This window comes from Astyanax mexicanus, chromosome 5 (genome assembly GCF_023375975.1).
Source record: "Astyanax mexicanus isolate ESR-SI-001 chromosome 5, AstMex3_surface, whole genome shotgun sequence".
Taxonomy (NCBI): domain Eukaryota; kingdom Metazoa; phylum Chordata; class Actinopteri; order Characiformes; family Acestrorhamphidae; genus Astyanax; species Astyanax mexicanus.
In genome coordinates, this window is record NC_064412.1 from 38,281,993 (window position 1) to 38,294,926 (window position 12,934).

The 12,934-nt window shown below is 39.2% G+C and overlaps 1 protein-coding gene across 1 annotated transcript in view; it reads left to right on the forward strand.

Moving 5' to 3' along the window:
- The first annotated feature begins 921 nt into the window (after nucleotides 1-921).
- The window catches only part of htr2ab (5-hydroxytryptamine (serotonin) receptor 2A, genome duplicate b), a 32,057-nt gene continuing 20,044 nt past the window's right edge, over nucleotides 922-12,934 (forward strand). The window contains exons 1-2 of the mRNA XM_007248898.3: nucleotides 922-2,504; nucleotides 7,500-7,988. Of these exons, the coding sequence (XP_007248960.2) occupies nucleotides 7,706-7,988 (283 nt within the window). The 5' untranslated portion in view covers nucleotides 922-2,504; nucleotides 7,500-7,705. The remainder of the gene's footprint in view (nucleotides 2,505-7,499; nucleotides 7,989-12,934) is intronic.

Below are 12,934 nucleotides of genomic sequence, written 5' to 3' on the forward strand. Positions count from 1 at the left end.
ATGAATGGGATGGGTGATGGTATAATCAGGGATGCCCCAAACTGTCCCATTTAGATCTTTTTTACAGAGGCTTCCAGAGAGAGAGATTAGAGCTCAGAGAAGAATGAAAGAATTGTATAAATAGCTTTAGAGACTCTATAAATATGAGGATGGAGAAGTGTGTGTGTGTGTGTGTGCACGCACGTGTGCGTGTGTGTGTAAAGGCACTCGGATGTCTTTGTCTCGGTTGAACGGTGCCAGAGGGAGAACTCAGAGGCAAGCGTTTCTGGAGAGAGCTCAAACAATCTGCACCCAGTCATGGATCAAACCGAGAGAACCTGAAAGAGAGAGAGAGAGAGAGAGAGAGAGAAGAGAGAAAGAGAGAGGGATGAATATAGAGTAAGAGGCTGAGAGAGGGGTTGAGTGTGAAAGGGATGGAGAGATGCAGAAGAGAGAGAGATGGATATAGAGTAAGAGGCTGAGAGGGGGGGGTGAGTGCGAAAGGGATGGAGAGATGCAGAAGAGAGACAGATGGATATAGAGTACAAGGCTGAGAAGGAGCTGCATAGCATGGAAGAGAGAGAGAGAGAGAGATGGTTAGAGTAAGATGGTGAAAAGGAGATGTATAGCATGGGGAGAAAAAGAGAGAGAGAGAAAGAGAGAGAGATGGATGAAAGAGTAAGGAGATGAGAGGAAGATGCATAGCATGGAAGAGAGAGAGAGAAAGAGAGATGGTTAGAGTAAGATGGTGAAAGGGAGATGTATAGCATGGGGAGAAAGAGAGAGAGAGAGAGAGAGAGAGAGAGAGAGATGGATGGAAAGAGTAAGGAGATGAGAGGAAGATGCATAGCATGGGAAAGAGAGAGAAATGTAGACAAAGTGAAAGAGAAAGAGAGAGAATGATAGAGTAAGAGGATTAGAGAGAGATGTAGAAAGAGAAAGAGAGAGATTTAGAGAGAGAGACAGAGAATGATAGAGTAAGATGTTGAGAGTGAGGTGCATAGCATCGAAAAGAAGAAGTGAAGAAGAAGAAGAAAGAAAGAGAGAGTGAGAGAGAGAGACAGAGACGTAAGAGGGAGGTGGACGAGGGGAGAGAGAGAGCGAGATGAATAAAATGTGTATGAAATAGAGAGATAAGGAGAGAAAGAGACAGATTATGGAGAGTATGGATAGAGTAAGTGTGTGTGGGAGAGGAATGAAAAAATGAGGAAGTGAGAGGGAGGAGGATGCATAAAGTAATAGAGAGAGGGTTTGAAAGATGGAAAAGTGAGAAGGATGGAGAGGAAGAGAGAGAAAGAGAGATGGAGAAGTGAAAGGGAGGTGCATAGCGAAATAGAAAGATAGATGTTAGAGAGAGAGAGAGTGAGATGGATGGAATGAGAGAGAGAGAGAGGGAGCGAGAGATGGATAGAGTAAGTGAAAGAGAGAACGGTTAGAAAAACAGAGAGTGAGATGGATGGAATGAAAGAGAGAGCGAGAGATGGATAGAGTAAGTGAGAGAGAACGGTTGGAGAGACAGAAAGTGAGATGAATGGAGTGTGTGAGAGAGAGACAGATAGAGAAAATGAGAGAGACAGAGAAATGAATAGAGTGAAAGTGAGAGAGCGAGAGATGGATAGAGAAAATTAAAAAGAAAGACATGGATAGAGGAAGTGAGAGAGAGACAGAGAGATGGATAGAGTGAGAGAGAGAGATGTGGATAGAGGGAGTGAGAGAGAGAGAAACAGAGAGATGTATAGAGTGAGGGATAGAGAGCGATAGATGGATAGAGGGAGTGAGAGAGAGACAGAGAGATGGATAGAGTGAGAGAGAGAGATGTGGATAGAGGGAGTGAGAGAGAGAGAAACAGAGAGATGTATAGAGTGAGGGATAGAGAGCGATAGATGGATAGAGGGAGTGAGAGAGAGAGAGAGATGTGGATAGAGAAATTGAGAGAGAGAGAAACGGAGAGATGGATAGCGTGAGTGAGAGAGAACAAGATATGGATAGAGAAAATGAGAGAGAGAGACAGAGAGTGAGATGCATTAAGTGAGTGAGAAAGAATGAGAGAAGGATAGAGGAAGTGAGAGCGAGAGAAAGACATGAATAGAGAAAGTGATAGGAAGAGAGAGAGACATGAATAGAGGGAGGGAGAGAGCGAGACAGAGAGATGGGTAGAGTGCGTGAATGTGAGAGAGGGAATGAGAGATGGAGAGATGAAAAAGAGGAGGAGGAGGGGAGACAGTGGGAGAGAGAGAGGAATGGGAAGACGGAGAAGCGTGTGAGAGAGAGATGGATACAGTATGTGAGGAAGGGAGGGAGAGATGGGGAAGAGAGAGAGGGAGGTGCAAACTGAGAGAGAGAGGGACAGAGAGAGAGAGAGTAGAGGAAGAGTGAAGTGGATTTTCTGCAGTGAGTTTATGTTACTGTTGCACTCTGACGTTGTGTTTTTCAGCTTCTGGAGTGGAGAGTTTAAAGCTGGGTGGAAAACGCTAGAAAGGATCTGCTGGACTGAGAAGATCTCCTCCTGCACTGGAACTCTGAAGGTTGGTTAATTTGTTATTTGCTTTAATTAGTTTCTGCTGGTGGTGGTGATGATGATGGTAGTGATGGTGGTGGTAGTGTTAGAGAACCTGTCCACAAATGGAAAAGAAATATGAGTAAAATGTCTTTATTAAAACATTTGAAAAATGTAGGAGAATAGCAACAAAATATTTCTTTAATATAATGAAATTACGTAAAATACATTTTTAAATGTAGAAAAAGATTTGAGAATTAAATATCCATATAGTTGTTTTATGAGGGCATAAAAGCCATAATTTCTGTATTTCTTTTTTTTTGAAACAGCTTAATTTCTTTGATAATTTTATAGTACCAAAAATAATATTGTAACACAATTCTATCATCAGTAGAATCCTGTTTGATGCTATATAGAATCATTTGTGCTCACGGTTCTATAAAGAACCATCCATAAGATGATGTCTTGAATTAAAAAAAAAAAAAAAAAACATTTCACCATTTTAACATTGAGGTTCACATAACTTCAGAATCTCTCAGCATCAATTAATAAATGAAAAAAGAAATAATAGGAAAGCCCCAATATGAAAAAGTTTTAAAGCAAATTTTATATATGTCACTCTTGTCAATGTCACTGTATGAACTAAACGTACTTGAATAAATATTACACAATAAACTAGATTATATATATATATTTTTTTCTCCTATATAGAACCATCATTTATAGATGTGCACATAAGGCAGTGTCCATCATACCACAGAACTAAACAAGCGTTTAGTTAGTTCTTTAAGTTGTTATGATTCTCTATAAATCCACTGCCTTTCCTAACACACCCTTGAGGAGGCAGTTTTTTTAACCTGCAGGGATGTAAACATTAGATCTGAATTATAAATGTTTTCTTTAGGAAAAAATATCAGACAGAATTTTAGATTTGAATGATATTTAATGAAGTGTTTACTGAACTCCAGAAGATCAAAAAAGTTTAGTTGACTCTAAAACACTAAAATATCAGCCTTTAATTTATTAAGTGCAACAGACAAATTGTATATTTCTATAACACTGAGATAACACTCAGATTCAGATCAGATATAATATTTTATATTAAAAATGACCAGGAATTCCCATATTGGTGCATTCCTTTATTTTTATTAGTTATTTGCTATAGAGAGCATTTGGAATCACTGATTTAGTGTTTATGTTTAATGGATGGTCAATGATGCTGGAATCAGGTTGGTTTGTTGTATCCAGTCTCACAGAGCTGAATGTTGTTGAAGAGATTCCAATGTTAAGGTGCTACTAAGATAAAAAAAAAATGTTGCCACAGGAAAACGTGGACAGAAAATGATAAATTATGATACATAATGATAAATAAAGATAAATACCTCGTTCTGACTCACTCTGCTTCATTCTGCCTCCCTCTGCCTCATTCTACCTTGCACTACCTCCCTCTACCTCAATCTGCCTCACACTACCTCATTCTGACTCACTCTGCTTCATTCTACCTCGTTCTGACTCACTCTGCTTCATTCTACCTCGTTCTGACTCATTTTGCTTCATTTTACCTCATTCTGACTCACTCTGCTTCATTCTACCTACTCCTGACTCACTCTGCTTCATTCTACCTCGTTCTGACTCACTCTGCTTCATTCTACCTCGTTCTGACTCACTCTGCTTCATTCTACCTTGTTCTGACTTACTCTGCTTCATTCTACCTCGTTCTGACTCACTTTGCTTCATTTTACCTCCTCCTGCCTCATTCTACCTTGCACTACCTCCCTCTATCTCAAGCTGCCTCACACTACCTTATTCTGACTCACTCTGCTTCATTCTACCGCACACTTCCTCACTCTACTTTACACTACTTTACTATTCCTCAATCTGCCTCACACTACCTCACTTTGACTTGCTCTGCTTTATTCTACCTCACTCTACTTTACACTACTTTACTATTCCTCAATCTGCCTCACACTACCTCACTCTGACTTGCTCTGTTTTATTCTACCTCCCACTTCCTCACTCTACCTCGTACTACCTCGCTCTATGTTAATATGCCTCACACTACCTTCACTCTGACTTGCTCTGCTTCATTCTATCTTCCTCTGCCTCACTCTACCTTGCACTATACCTTGCTCTACCTCAATCTGCCTCACACTACCTTTCTCTGACTCACTCTGCATAAATCTACCTCACTCTGCCTCACGATAACGTGCTGTATTTCACTCTACTTCACTTTATCTTGTTTTGCATCACGGGACCTCACTCTAGCTCCCTTTACCTCAATTCTAATTCACTACACCTTACTCTACTTCTATTTCACTATCTTGAGCACAGTCTGTAGCGTGCCGCAGGGCGGTTGCAGGGCTACCTTGCGCTACCTCACTCTATCTTCATCTACCTCACAGTACCTCTCTCTGCCTCCAACCACCTTAGACTGCCTCATTATACCTTGCTTTATTTCACTCTATTTCACCCTACCTTACTTTGCCTCACTCTCTCTCTGTATACCTCACTGTACTTCACTCTACCTCTCGCTACCTCACGCTACTTCCCTCCACTTCTAACTTCCTGTACTTCACTCTAAATCCCTCAAAGTGCTCCCTCTGTTGCCGCATGCAAGTAATGCGATTTGAGTTTGCTTTTATTCATTGCTATTGCAGCTCTTATGTAACTCATATTACAAAACAAATACAATTTATCATACATCCTCTACTGTGATAAATATTTTTTATATTTTACATTGTTTAGAAGTTCTAAAGATACATTTTGATTAATTGTCCAGCCGTGTGTGTGTGTGTGTGTGTGCTCATTGTTTATTTGATGTGTACTGGGACAGCAGCAGAGGTGTGAAGAGAAATCACCTAAGGGTTTCAGCCTGTCTGACTGAATACATCTCTCTCTCTCTCTCTCTCTCTCTATATATCTTTCTCTCTGTCTGTTTCTCGCTCTTTTCCTTCTGACCAATGTCAGTATATATATACATTATGTATACAGTATATATATATAGAGTAGTGTCCATTCTGCTTCACTTGTCACATGTCCTGTTTGCACATGAAAAAAAAAATATCATCATCCAAAAAGTCACTTTGGAGCGTTTCTCTTGGTCCACACATCTGCTCTATTTTTAGAAGTAAACGCAAATAAAAATACTAATAGTTTTTTTTTTTACAGTTACAAGAAAAAGTATGTGAATCCTTTGGGATTACTTGGATTTCTGCATAAATTGGTCATTAAATGTGTTCTGAACTTCTAAGTCACAACAATAAACAAACACAGTCTGCTTATAATACCACACAAATAATATATGTTTGCATGGTTTTATTGAACACAACATGTTAACATTCACAGTACAGGGTGGAAAAAATATGTGAATCCCTAGACTAATAACATTTCTAAGAACTAATGTTGCCTCAGGGTCTGGACAGATTGCCGTCATCAACGGAAAAATTAATTTCCAAGTTTACCAAGGCATTTTGCAGGAAAACTTAAGACCATCTGTTCACCAACTGAAGTTCAACAGAGGATGGATGATGCAACAGGACAACGACCCAAAACATAGAAGTAAATCAACAACTGAACGACTTTAACAGAAGAAAATGCGTCTTCTGGAGAGTCCTGACCTCAACCCAAGTGAGATGCCGTGGCCTCATGACCTCAAGAGAGAGATTCACACCAGATATCCCAAGAATATTGCTGAACTGAAACAGTTTTGAGAAGAGGAATGATCCAAAATTCCTCCTGACTGTTGATCAGGTCTGATCTGCAACTAAAGGAAACGTTTGGTTGAGGTTTTTGCTGCCAAAGGAGGGTCAACCAGTTATTAAATCCAAAGGTTCACATACTTTTGCCCCCCTCACTGTGAAGGTAAACATGTTGTGTTCAATAAAAACATGCAAACATATTATGGTATTAGTTTAAGCAGACTGTATTTGTCTATTGTTGTGACTTAGATGAAGATCAGAACACATTTAATGACCAATTTATGCAGAAATCCAAGTAATCCCAAAGGGTTCACATACTTTTTCTTGCAACTGTATATTTAGGTTAGTTACCACAGGTTCTGCAACAGAATTTGAATGCAGAATCAGAGTTTAAAGTTGTCATATTATGGAAATATAAGCAAACGCTTCACTCTACCTCCATCTACCTCACAATACCTTGCTGTATTTAACTCTACCTCACTCTGCCTCCGTCTACCACACTCTGCCTCCATCTACCTCACTATACCTTGCTGTATTTAACTCTACCTCACTCTGCTTCCGTCTACCACACTCTGCCTCCATCTACCTCACTATACCTTGCTGTATTTAACTCTACCTCACTCTGCTTCCGTCTACCACACTCTGCCTCCATCTACCTCACTATACCTTGCTGTATTTAACTCTACCTCACTCTGCTTCCGTCTACCACACTCTGCCTCCATCTACCTCACTATACCTTACTGTATTTAACTCTGTATTTGTAGTAAAACATGATAAAAAGTACTTACTTTTCATGAATAGCACACCTTCAATCTCCCACTGTGTTACGAGATTTTAACAGTTTGTCCAAACACCTTCAGACTGGGTGACACAGTGCATAATTTGCCCCGATAAATCGCTTTTTCCACCTTTATCCAGCCTTCACACCTCCTTGCTAGAATCCAGAGAGCCCTGACAATAAAACAAGGCTTTAATAATTTGCACAATGCACAAGAAGCTTAATAAAAAACACTGTTTACATCCCATAGTGCTAGCTTCAGATATATATTTAGCCTGGATAACGGTGGAAAAAGCAATTTATCGGGGGAAATTATGCAGCGTGTCACCCAGTGTTTGGACAAACTGTTAAAATTTCTGGATCTCTGAAAGCTGTGGGAGAATGGAGGTGGGCTATTCATCAAAGGTAAGTACTTTTTATCATGTTTTACTACAACAAAAGTCAGTTTTACACTGGAGTTCTCCTTTAAAGCATGAAATGATTTCTTTGCATCAAAAACAATAATGCATTAAATAACACGTAATAAAAATGTTTTTAATCTTTACAGAAACGTTCTTCATCAAAGCCCAGCTGTTGTGAATATTCTACTCCATCATCTCCAGTGATGGACTGGATGTGTCTAAGCTGGATTTTCTTATCTCACATCTGAGTCGTGTACTATGGTCTGCTGTTCTTCCTCGATCGCACACTGGCTAATTGTATTAGCGCCAGACAACCCAGTATGATGAGGGAGAGCAAGTGAGGACTGCTGGCATGACGTCTTCAAACAGGATCATGGGTAACATATCTCATAATGACTCCAACAGCAGCAGCTTGGGGTTTGGGGATGAGAACCCCATGCAGAAGAACTGGGTGGCGCTGCTGATCCTGCTCGCCATCGTCATCACTGTAACGGGGAACATCCTGGTCATCATGGCCGTGAGCCTGGAGAGGAAGCTGCAGAATGCCACCAACTACTTCCTGATGTCCCTGGCCATCACAGACATGCTCCTGGGCCTGCTGGTCATGCCGGTCTCAATGGTCACGATACTTTACAGTAAGTTACTAGAGATGAATGATGTCCAGAAAAAATTGTGTTCAGGATTCTTTGCAGGTTTTTCATTTATGACACCTGATATTATCATGCGCCCTGGGTGATCTGATCACATAGCTGTGTACTTTACATGTAGCTTGTGTCATTTTTGATAGGGTATCTGATCACACAATTTCCACCTAAGGAGGGGCTGTTTACAGTAAGAATCTTTATGCCACAGATGGCAGGGAAGGCTGGATGTAAATGCATGCTCTTTATTTTTAATAACTCAAAACAACCAAGTCAACAAACAAAAACCCAAAGCTATTAGTGATGTCATATTAAAAACTAAATAGTTTTTTTTTTATCCCAGTGTTTCGATACAGTGCTTCAAAAGTCTGTATCAAAATGGAAAAAGCCACGTGAATGTTGCAATACAGGTTTCATTACGTCACAGTACGAAACAGTTCAAATATTTTGCACATTTTGGTATTGCGTCAACAACTAATCTGAGATCAGAATGTTTTGTCCCCAAATGTTTCTGAACGAGAGCTGAAAAATCTGATCACTGACCTCTTTTTGTTGTCATCATGATGCACAATACCAATGCCACACTTTAAAAGAAATGCAATGCATTATAAATGTTTTATTGTGAGAACAAATCACAAACATTTTGTGAAATGTAAGAATCTAGAAAAAGACCCTGGTCTGCTGTTTGGGATCATTTTGAAGTAAAGTGCCTGATTGAACACCAGATGTCACTGTGGTGGATGGATGATAATGATTCTATTCTCTCACAGGATCTAATCTTTTTCCGAATCAATTAATTTATTTAATTAAACCTCCCTTAAGCCGCACTTTTGCCATCACTGGAAGCTGCGAACCAAACTAAAACTTAAATACAACAGATGTGACGTCACCACTTCACATCTGTGAAGTTTAGAAGATAAACCTACACTGTGAGTATAAGAGGGACACTTAAACATGTATCTCTCTCTCACTTACACACAAGATCTGACAAAGACTGCAAGAAAAAAAGGGCTACATATAAACAGGAACAGACAAGGAACACCTGGGGAAGATAACAAGAGGTCTGGGTCAGGATGCAAAGTCTACAGGGAGTTTTTCTTCAGGGTATAAAGTCAAACCAGTACAGCGCAGGTGCTTCAGTCAACTGAAGACATTGGGCCCTAACGTACATCCTGTGCAAGCTGCATCAGTTAAAATAGTGTTGGAGTTGAGGAATAAATCTACACTGATGGTTGAAATTGCCCTGACTGAAATGAACCTAGAAACCAGTCCATTTCTTATATCCATTTCTTGCTGTGCGCAAACCTGACTTTTAACTTAACAATAAACAGAATAAAGAATAAAATAACATTGCTGTTCCCTTAAATCATCTGCTGGCATACCTTCACAGCAAGAACACGCAGGACAGTATCCTCTGCTGAGACGCACAAAGCGCCTCGCTGTTAAGATACGAACACGCCAAAGTCAAAGCGCACCTGTCTCTTCTTATATTGCTAAAATAGGGCTCTTGAAATACTTAAAGTGTTTTGATTGCTTACTTTAATTTCTACAGTACATAAATGATAAATCCATTACACGAATACACGCACTATGCTGACTACCTTAAAGGCATACAGCACCCAAAAATCTAAATCTGTTAGGAGTAGTTTTCTTGCCCTAAATTTTTTTTTTTTTTTTACAACTGCACAAAAGTGTCAAAAGTATTTACACTCATCAGGTTCATAAATGCTTCTGTATTAGTTGAAATATCAACTCAAGCTCCAGTAAAAGAGTAAAAGTACTGGTTTCAAAACTTCTTAAATTATAAAAGTAAAAATAATGTAAGGGAAAAAATTTCATTAAGGAAAAAGCTTATGCTGTGCCACACATGTAGTGCAGTTCTCCCCACTACCCAAAACACATTAAAAAAGCCATAATTACTATAATGTTATATTTAATAATAAAAATGCCATAATGACTATAATGTTATATTTAAAAATGTTGCACTAGGCACTCTCTTACAGTCACATATATGTCCACTGAAAATGAATGCATTTTAGTTCAGTGCATATATATTCTTTTGAGTCTCTGCCATGGTTCATCTTCATCTTCAGGCTGTCGGAATGATATATGTTTATACTTCTCATCCGACCACAATCAAATTTACTCTATCCGGATGGCGTCATTTACCTGGATAGATTTTTTTTTTGATTGATTACAAGCCTGAACAAAAACAAGACAGAATAACAATAAGCTGAAATGAAATAGGAGTAACGAGGGTATTTTTATAATGTAAGGAGTAGTAAGTACAGATAACTGTGTGAAAATGTAAGGGGTTGAAGTGAATAGTCTTATTACTCCAGTAAAGTATAGATAACCAACATTTCTAGTAAGATAACGAAGTTGTTTTGCGTGAATATTTGAGTTTACTGTAAAACTACTCATACCAGCAACTAATCTATCACTATCACTTACTACAGAGTAGTATACTTAGCTTTTAGTTGATTGCTAACACTTTTCCTTCCACCTTAAAACATATACTGTATTTTTCACACTATAAAGCGCACTTAAAATTCTTAAAAAATGTACAGTGCACCTTATGAATGAATTTTCAGTCCAGTCAGGTTGTAAGGAGGAGTAAAGCCACTCTGCTGAAGTCACTCTTCAGCACTGAGGCTGCAGCAGTATTAGCATTAGCCGCTAACCGCAGCGCTCGCTTTTTCACCGTTAAGGGTGAGTATATCAGACTGTAGTCTGTGTGTTTACCACATAAAAACAATCTACATGGAACAAACCGCTAGCTGATAGTGCCCTGGGTTACCGGAACACTCAGGGTTCCTCAGTGTACTGCTGTCAGACGGCATTTACTAGTGCTGCTAATCACGGCTAGCTCTGCTGCTAACCACGGCTAGTAGCTGCTGCTAACCATGTTAAAAAACTGGAAATCTAAGCTTACTGTAAGTAAATGGAAGCACTTTGCTCACCCAAATAAACAGTTTTCAGGAGAGAAATCGATGTAGAATAACATCCAGCGCTCGTTTGACTTTGAAAGAAAATGTTTCTTTTAAGAATTACAGTTTTGTTCACTTAGGCGCTTCCCCCAGCTTCCCCATTAAAAGGAAAAAAAATGGCGACACCCTTGATCCTTGTCACTTAAAATGCGCTTTATAATCCGGTGCACCTTATATATGAATATAGACCAGAAAATAGACGTTCATTGATAGTGCGCCTTATAGTCTTTAAAATACAGTGAATAAAGAAATAAAGAAAACATTGACTGGTACTGTATAAGACCTATGTTGATGTATAATGATGATTTATTATTAATTTATAGTAGTAGTCTGACCTGAGAAGGATTGGTCCTCCTTATATAAGGGACTTGGTTTCTCCCAAGATTTCTTCCTCCAATTTTGAGGGATTACTGTCACTCACTGGGGGGTTCTATACTCAATATTCTATTCTATATTTTATGTATGTCTGATTCTCTGTCTTGCTTCCATATTCTGTAAAGCTTATATGCAACATCATCAGTTGTAGAAAGCTCTAAAGCTATAGGTACATTTTATTTAATTTGAATATTAATAGGGGGAGTTTATATGAACAGGGATTGGGTAAGTGACCTTCCAAACTGGAAAGAAAATGGGCAAACAATAGAAATAATTTATTTTTTTAAAAATGCAGTGAAATTAACAATATTCTTGTTTGTCATGTACAAATATAGAAACAATGCCAGCCATCCGCAGCTGCTAACAGTGCTCCTCTCAGTGGGTCAGAGTACACGGCTTTGTTTATTTAAAGAAGAGTCAACAGTTTAGGAAGAAAAGGGAGATGTTCTGCTAAAGATGGCCTAAAGCACTGTGTTTGTGCTAGTGTGAGTGTGGGCTGGCGGCGTTATTCTTATTGGAAGTGGGACAAACTCTCTAGCAAAAAGACCCCCAAATTTGTCCCACCTGTCAGTCTATAATAACATTTTCCAGCTCTTCTGACTGAGCTACTGCATACTCTAATGGGGAACTACAATTTATGTTTAATATATATGCCTATACTGTAGATATGACATTCACAGTGGTCTTTACCATAGACTGTATACAGCTGGACAGAGCATCGTCTCTTAAAAGTGAAGCCACCACAGGTCGGGCGCCCCCTGCTGTTCGGCTGCAGAAAGCTGTGTAACTCCACCCATCCCCATAGGTTTCAATGGCAAAACAGACAACTTTCAATCACGTTTTTTTCTAATATACTGTAATTCTACCTCCATTATTTAAATGCAACAGCTAGTGGAACCTCTGCTTGTATTGTCAAATTTTTATAACCCCACAGAATTCGGTTTTAAAAACTTTATTCGGCTCTATTCAAAAAAGGTGTGGTTATTGTAAAAGGGCTGGTTATGGGCGGGACCAATAACAGACCGTCAGCTCCGCTCCGCCCCGCTCTGCAGTCTGTGACCGCGAGGCAGCCCTCAGGGGCGGGGTTATTTAAATGAGTAGGCGGTCTCTCCACAGCCTTTCTCCCTCCTCTGGTCTCTACTGCGCAGACTCTGGTCTCTGAATCGCCAAAATGGCGGAAGATTTTGGCTTCATTTTCATTGAATGAATGGGAACGGCGACACGACGTCCATCTTTATATACAGTCTATGGTCTTTACTAATCAGTAAGTGGGTTTTAAAGGTACAAAGTACATTTATTATTTTTTTATTGAGCCTATCTGTACATTTTTAATATGGAGTCCAGAAAAAAATGCAGTGCAATTTGGTGTAATATTTTTTCACCTGTCAAGAGCTAGAGACTACATACACTCATAAATAAAGAAAAACACATTAATGCACCCCAGGAACAATAATGATTAATGACTAAACATTTAGACTGATATGAGCAATGCATATTGAGCTACACATACAGAAGGAGTCTGTAATGCATGTGTAATGCAAAACACCAGCTACAGTATCTCAGTATGCAGAGTGT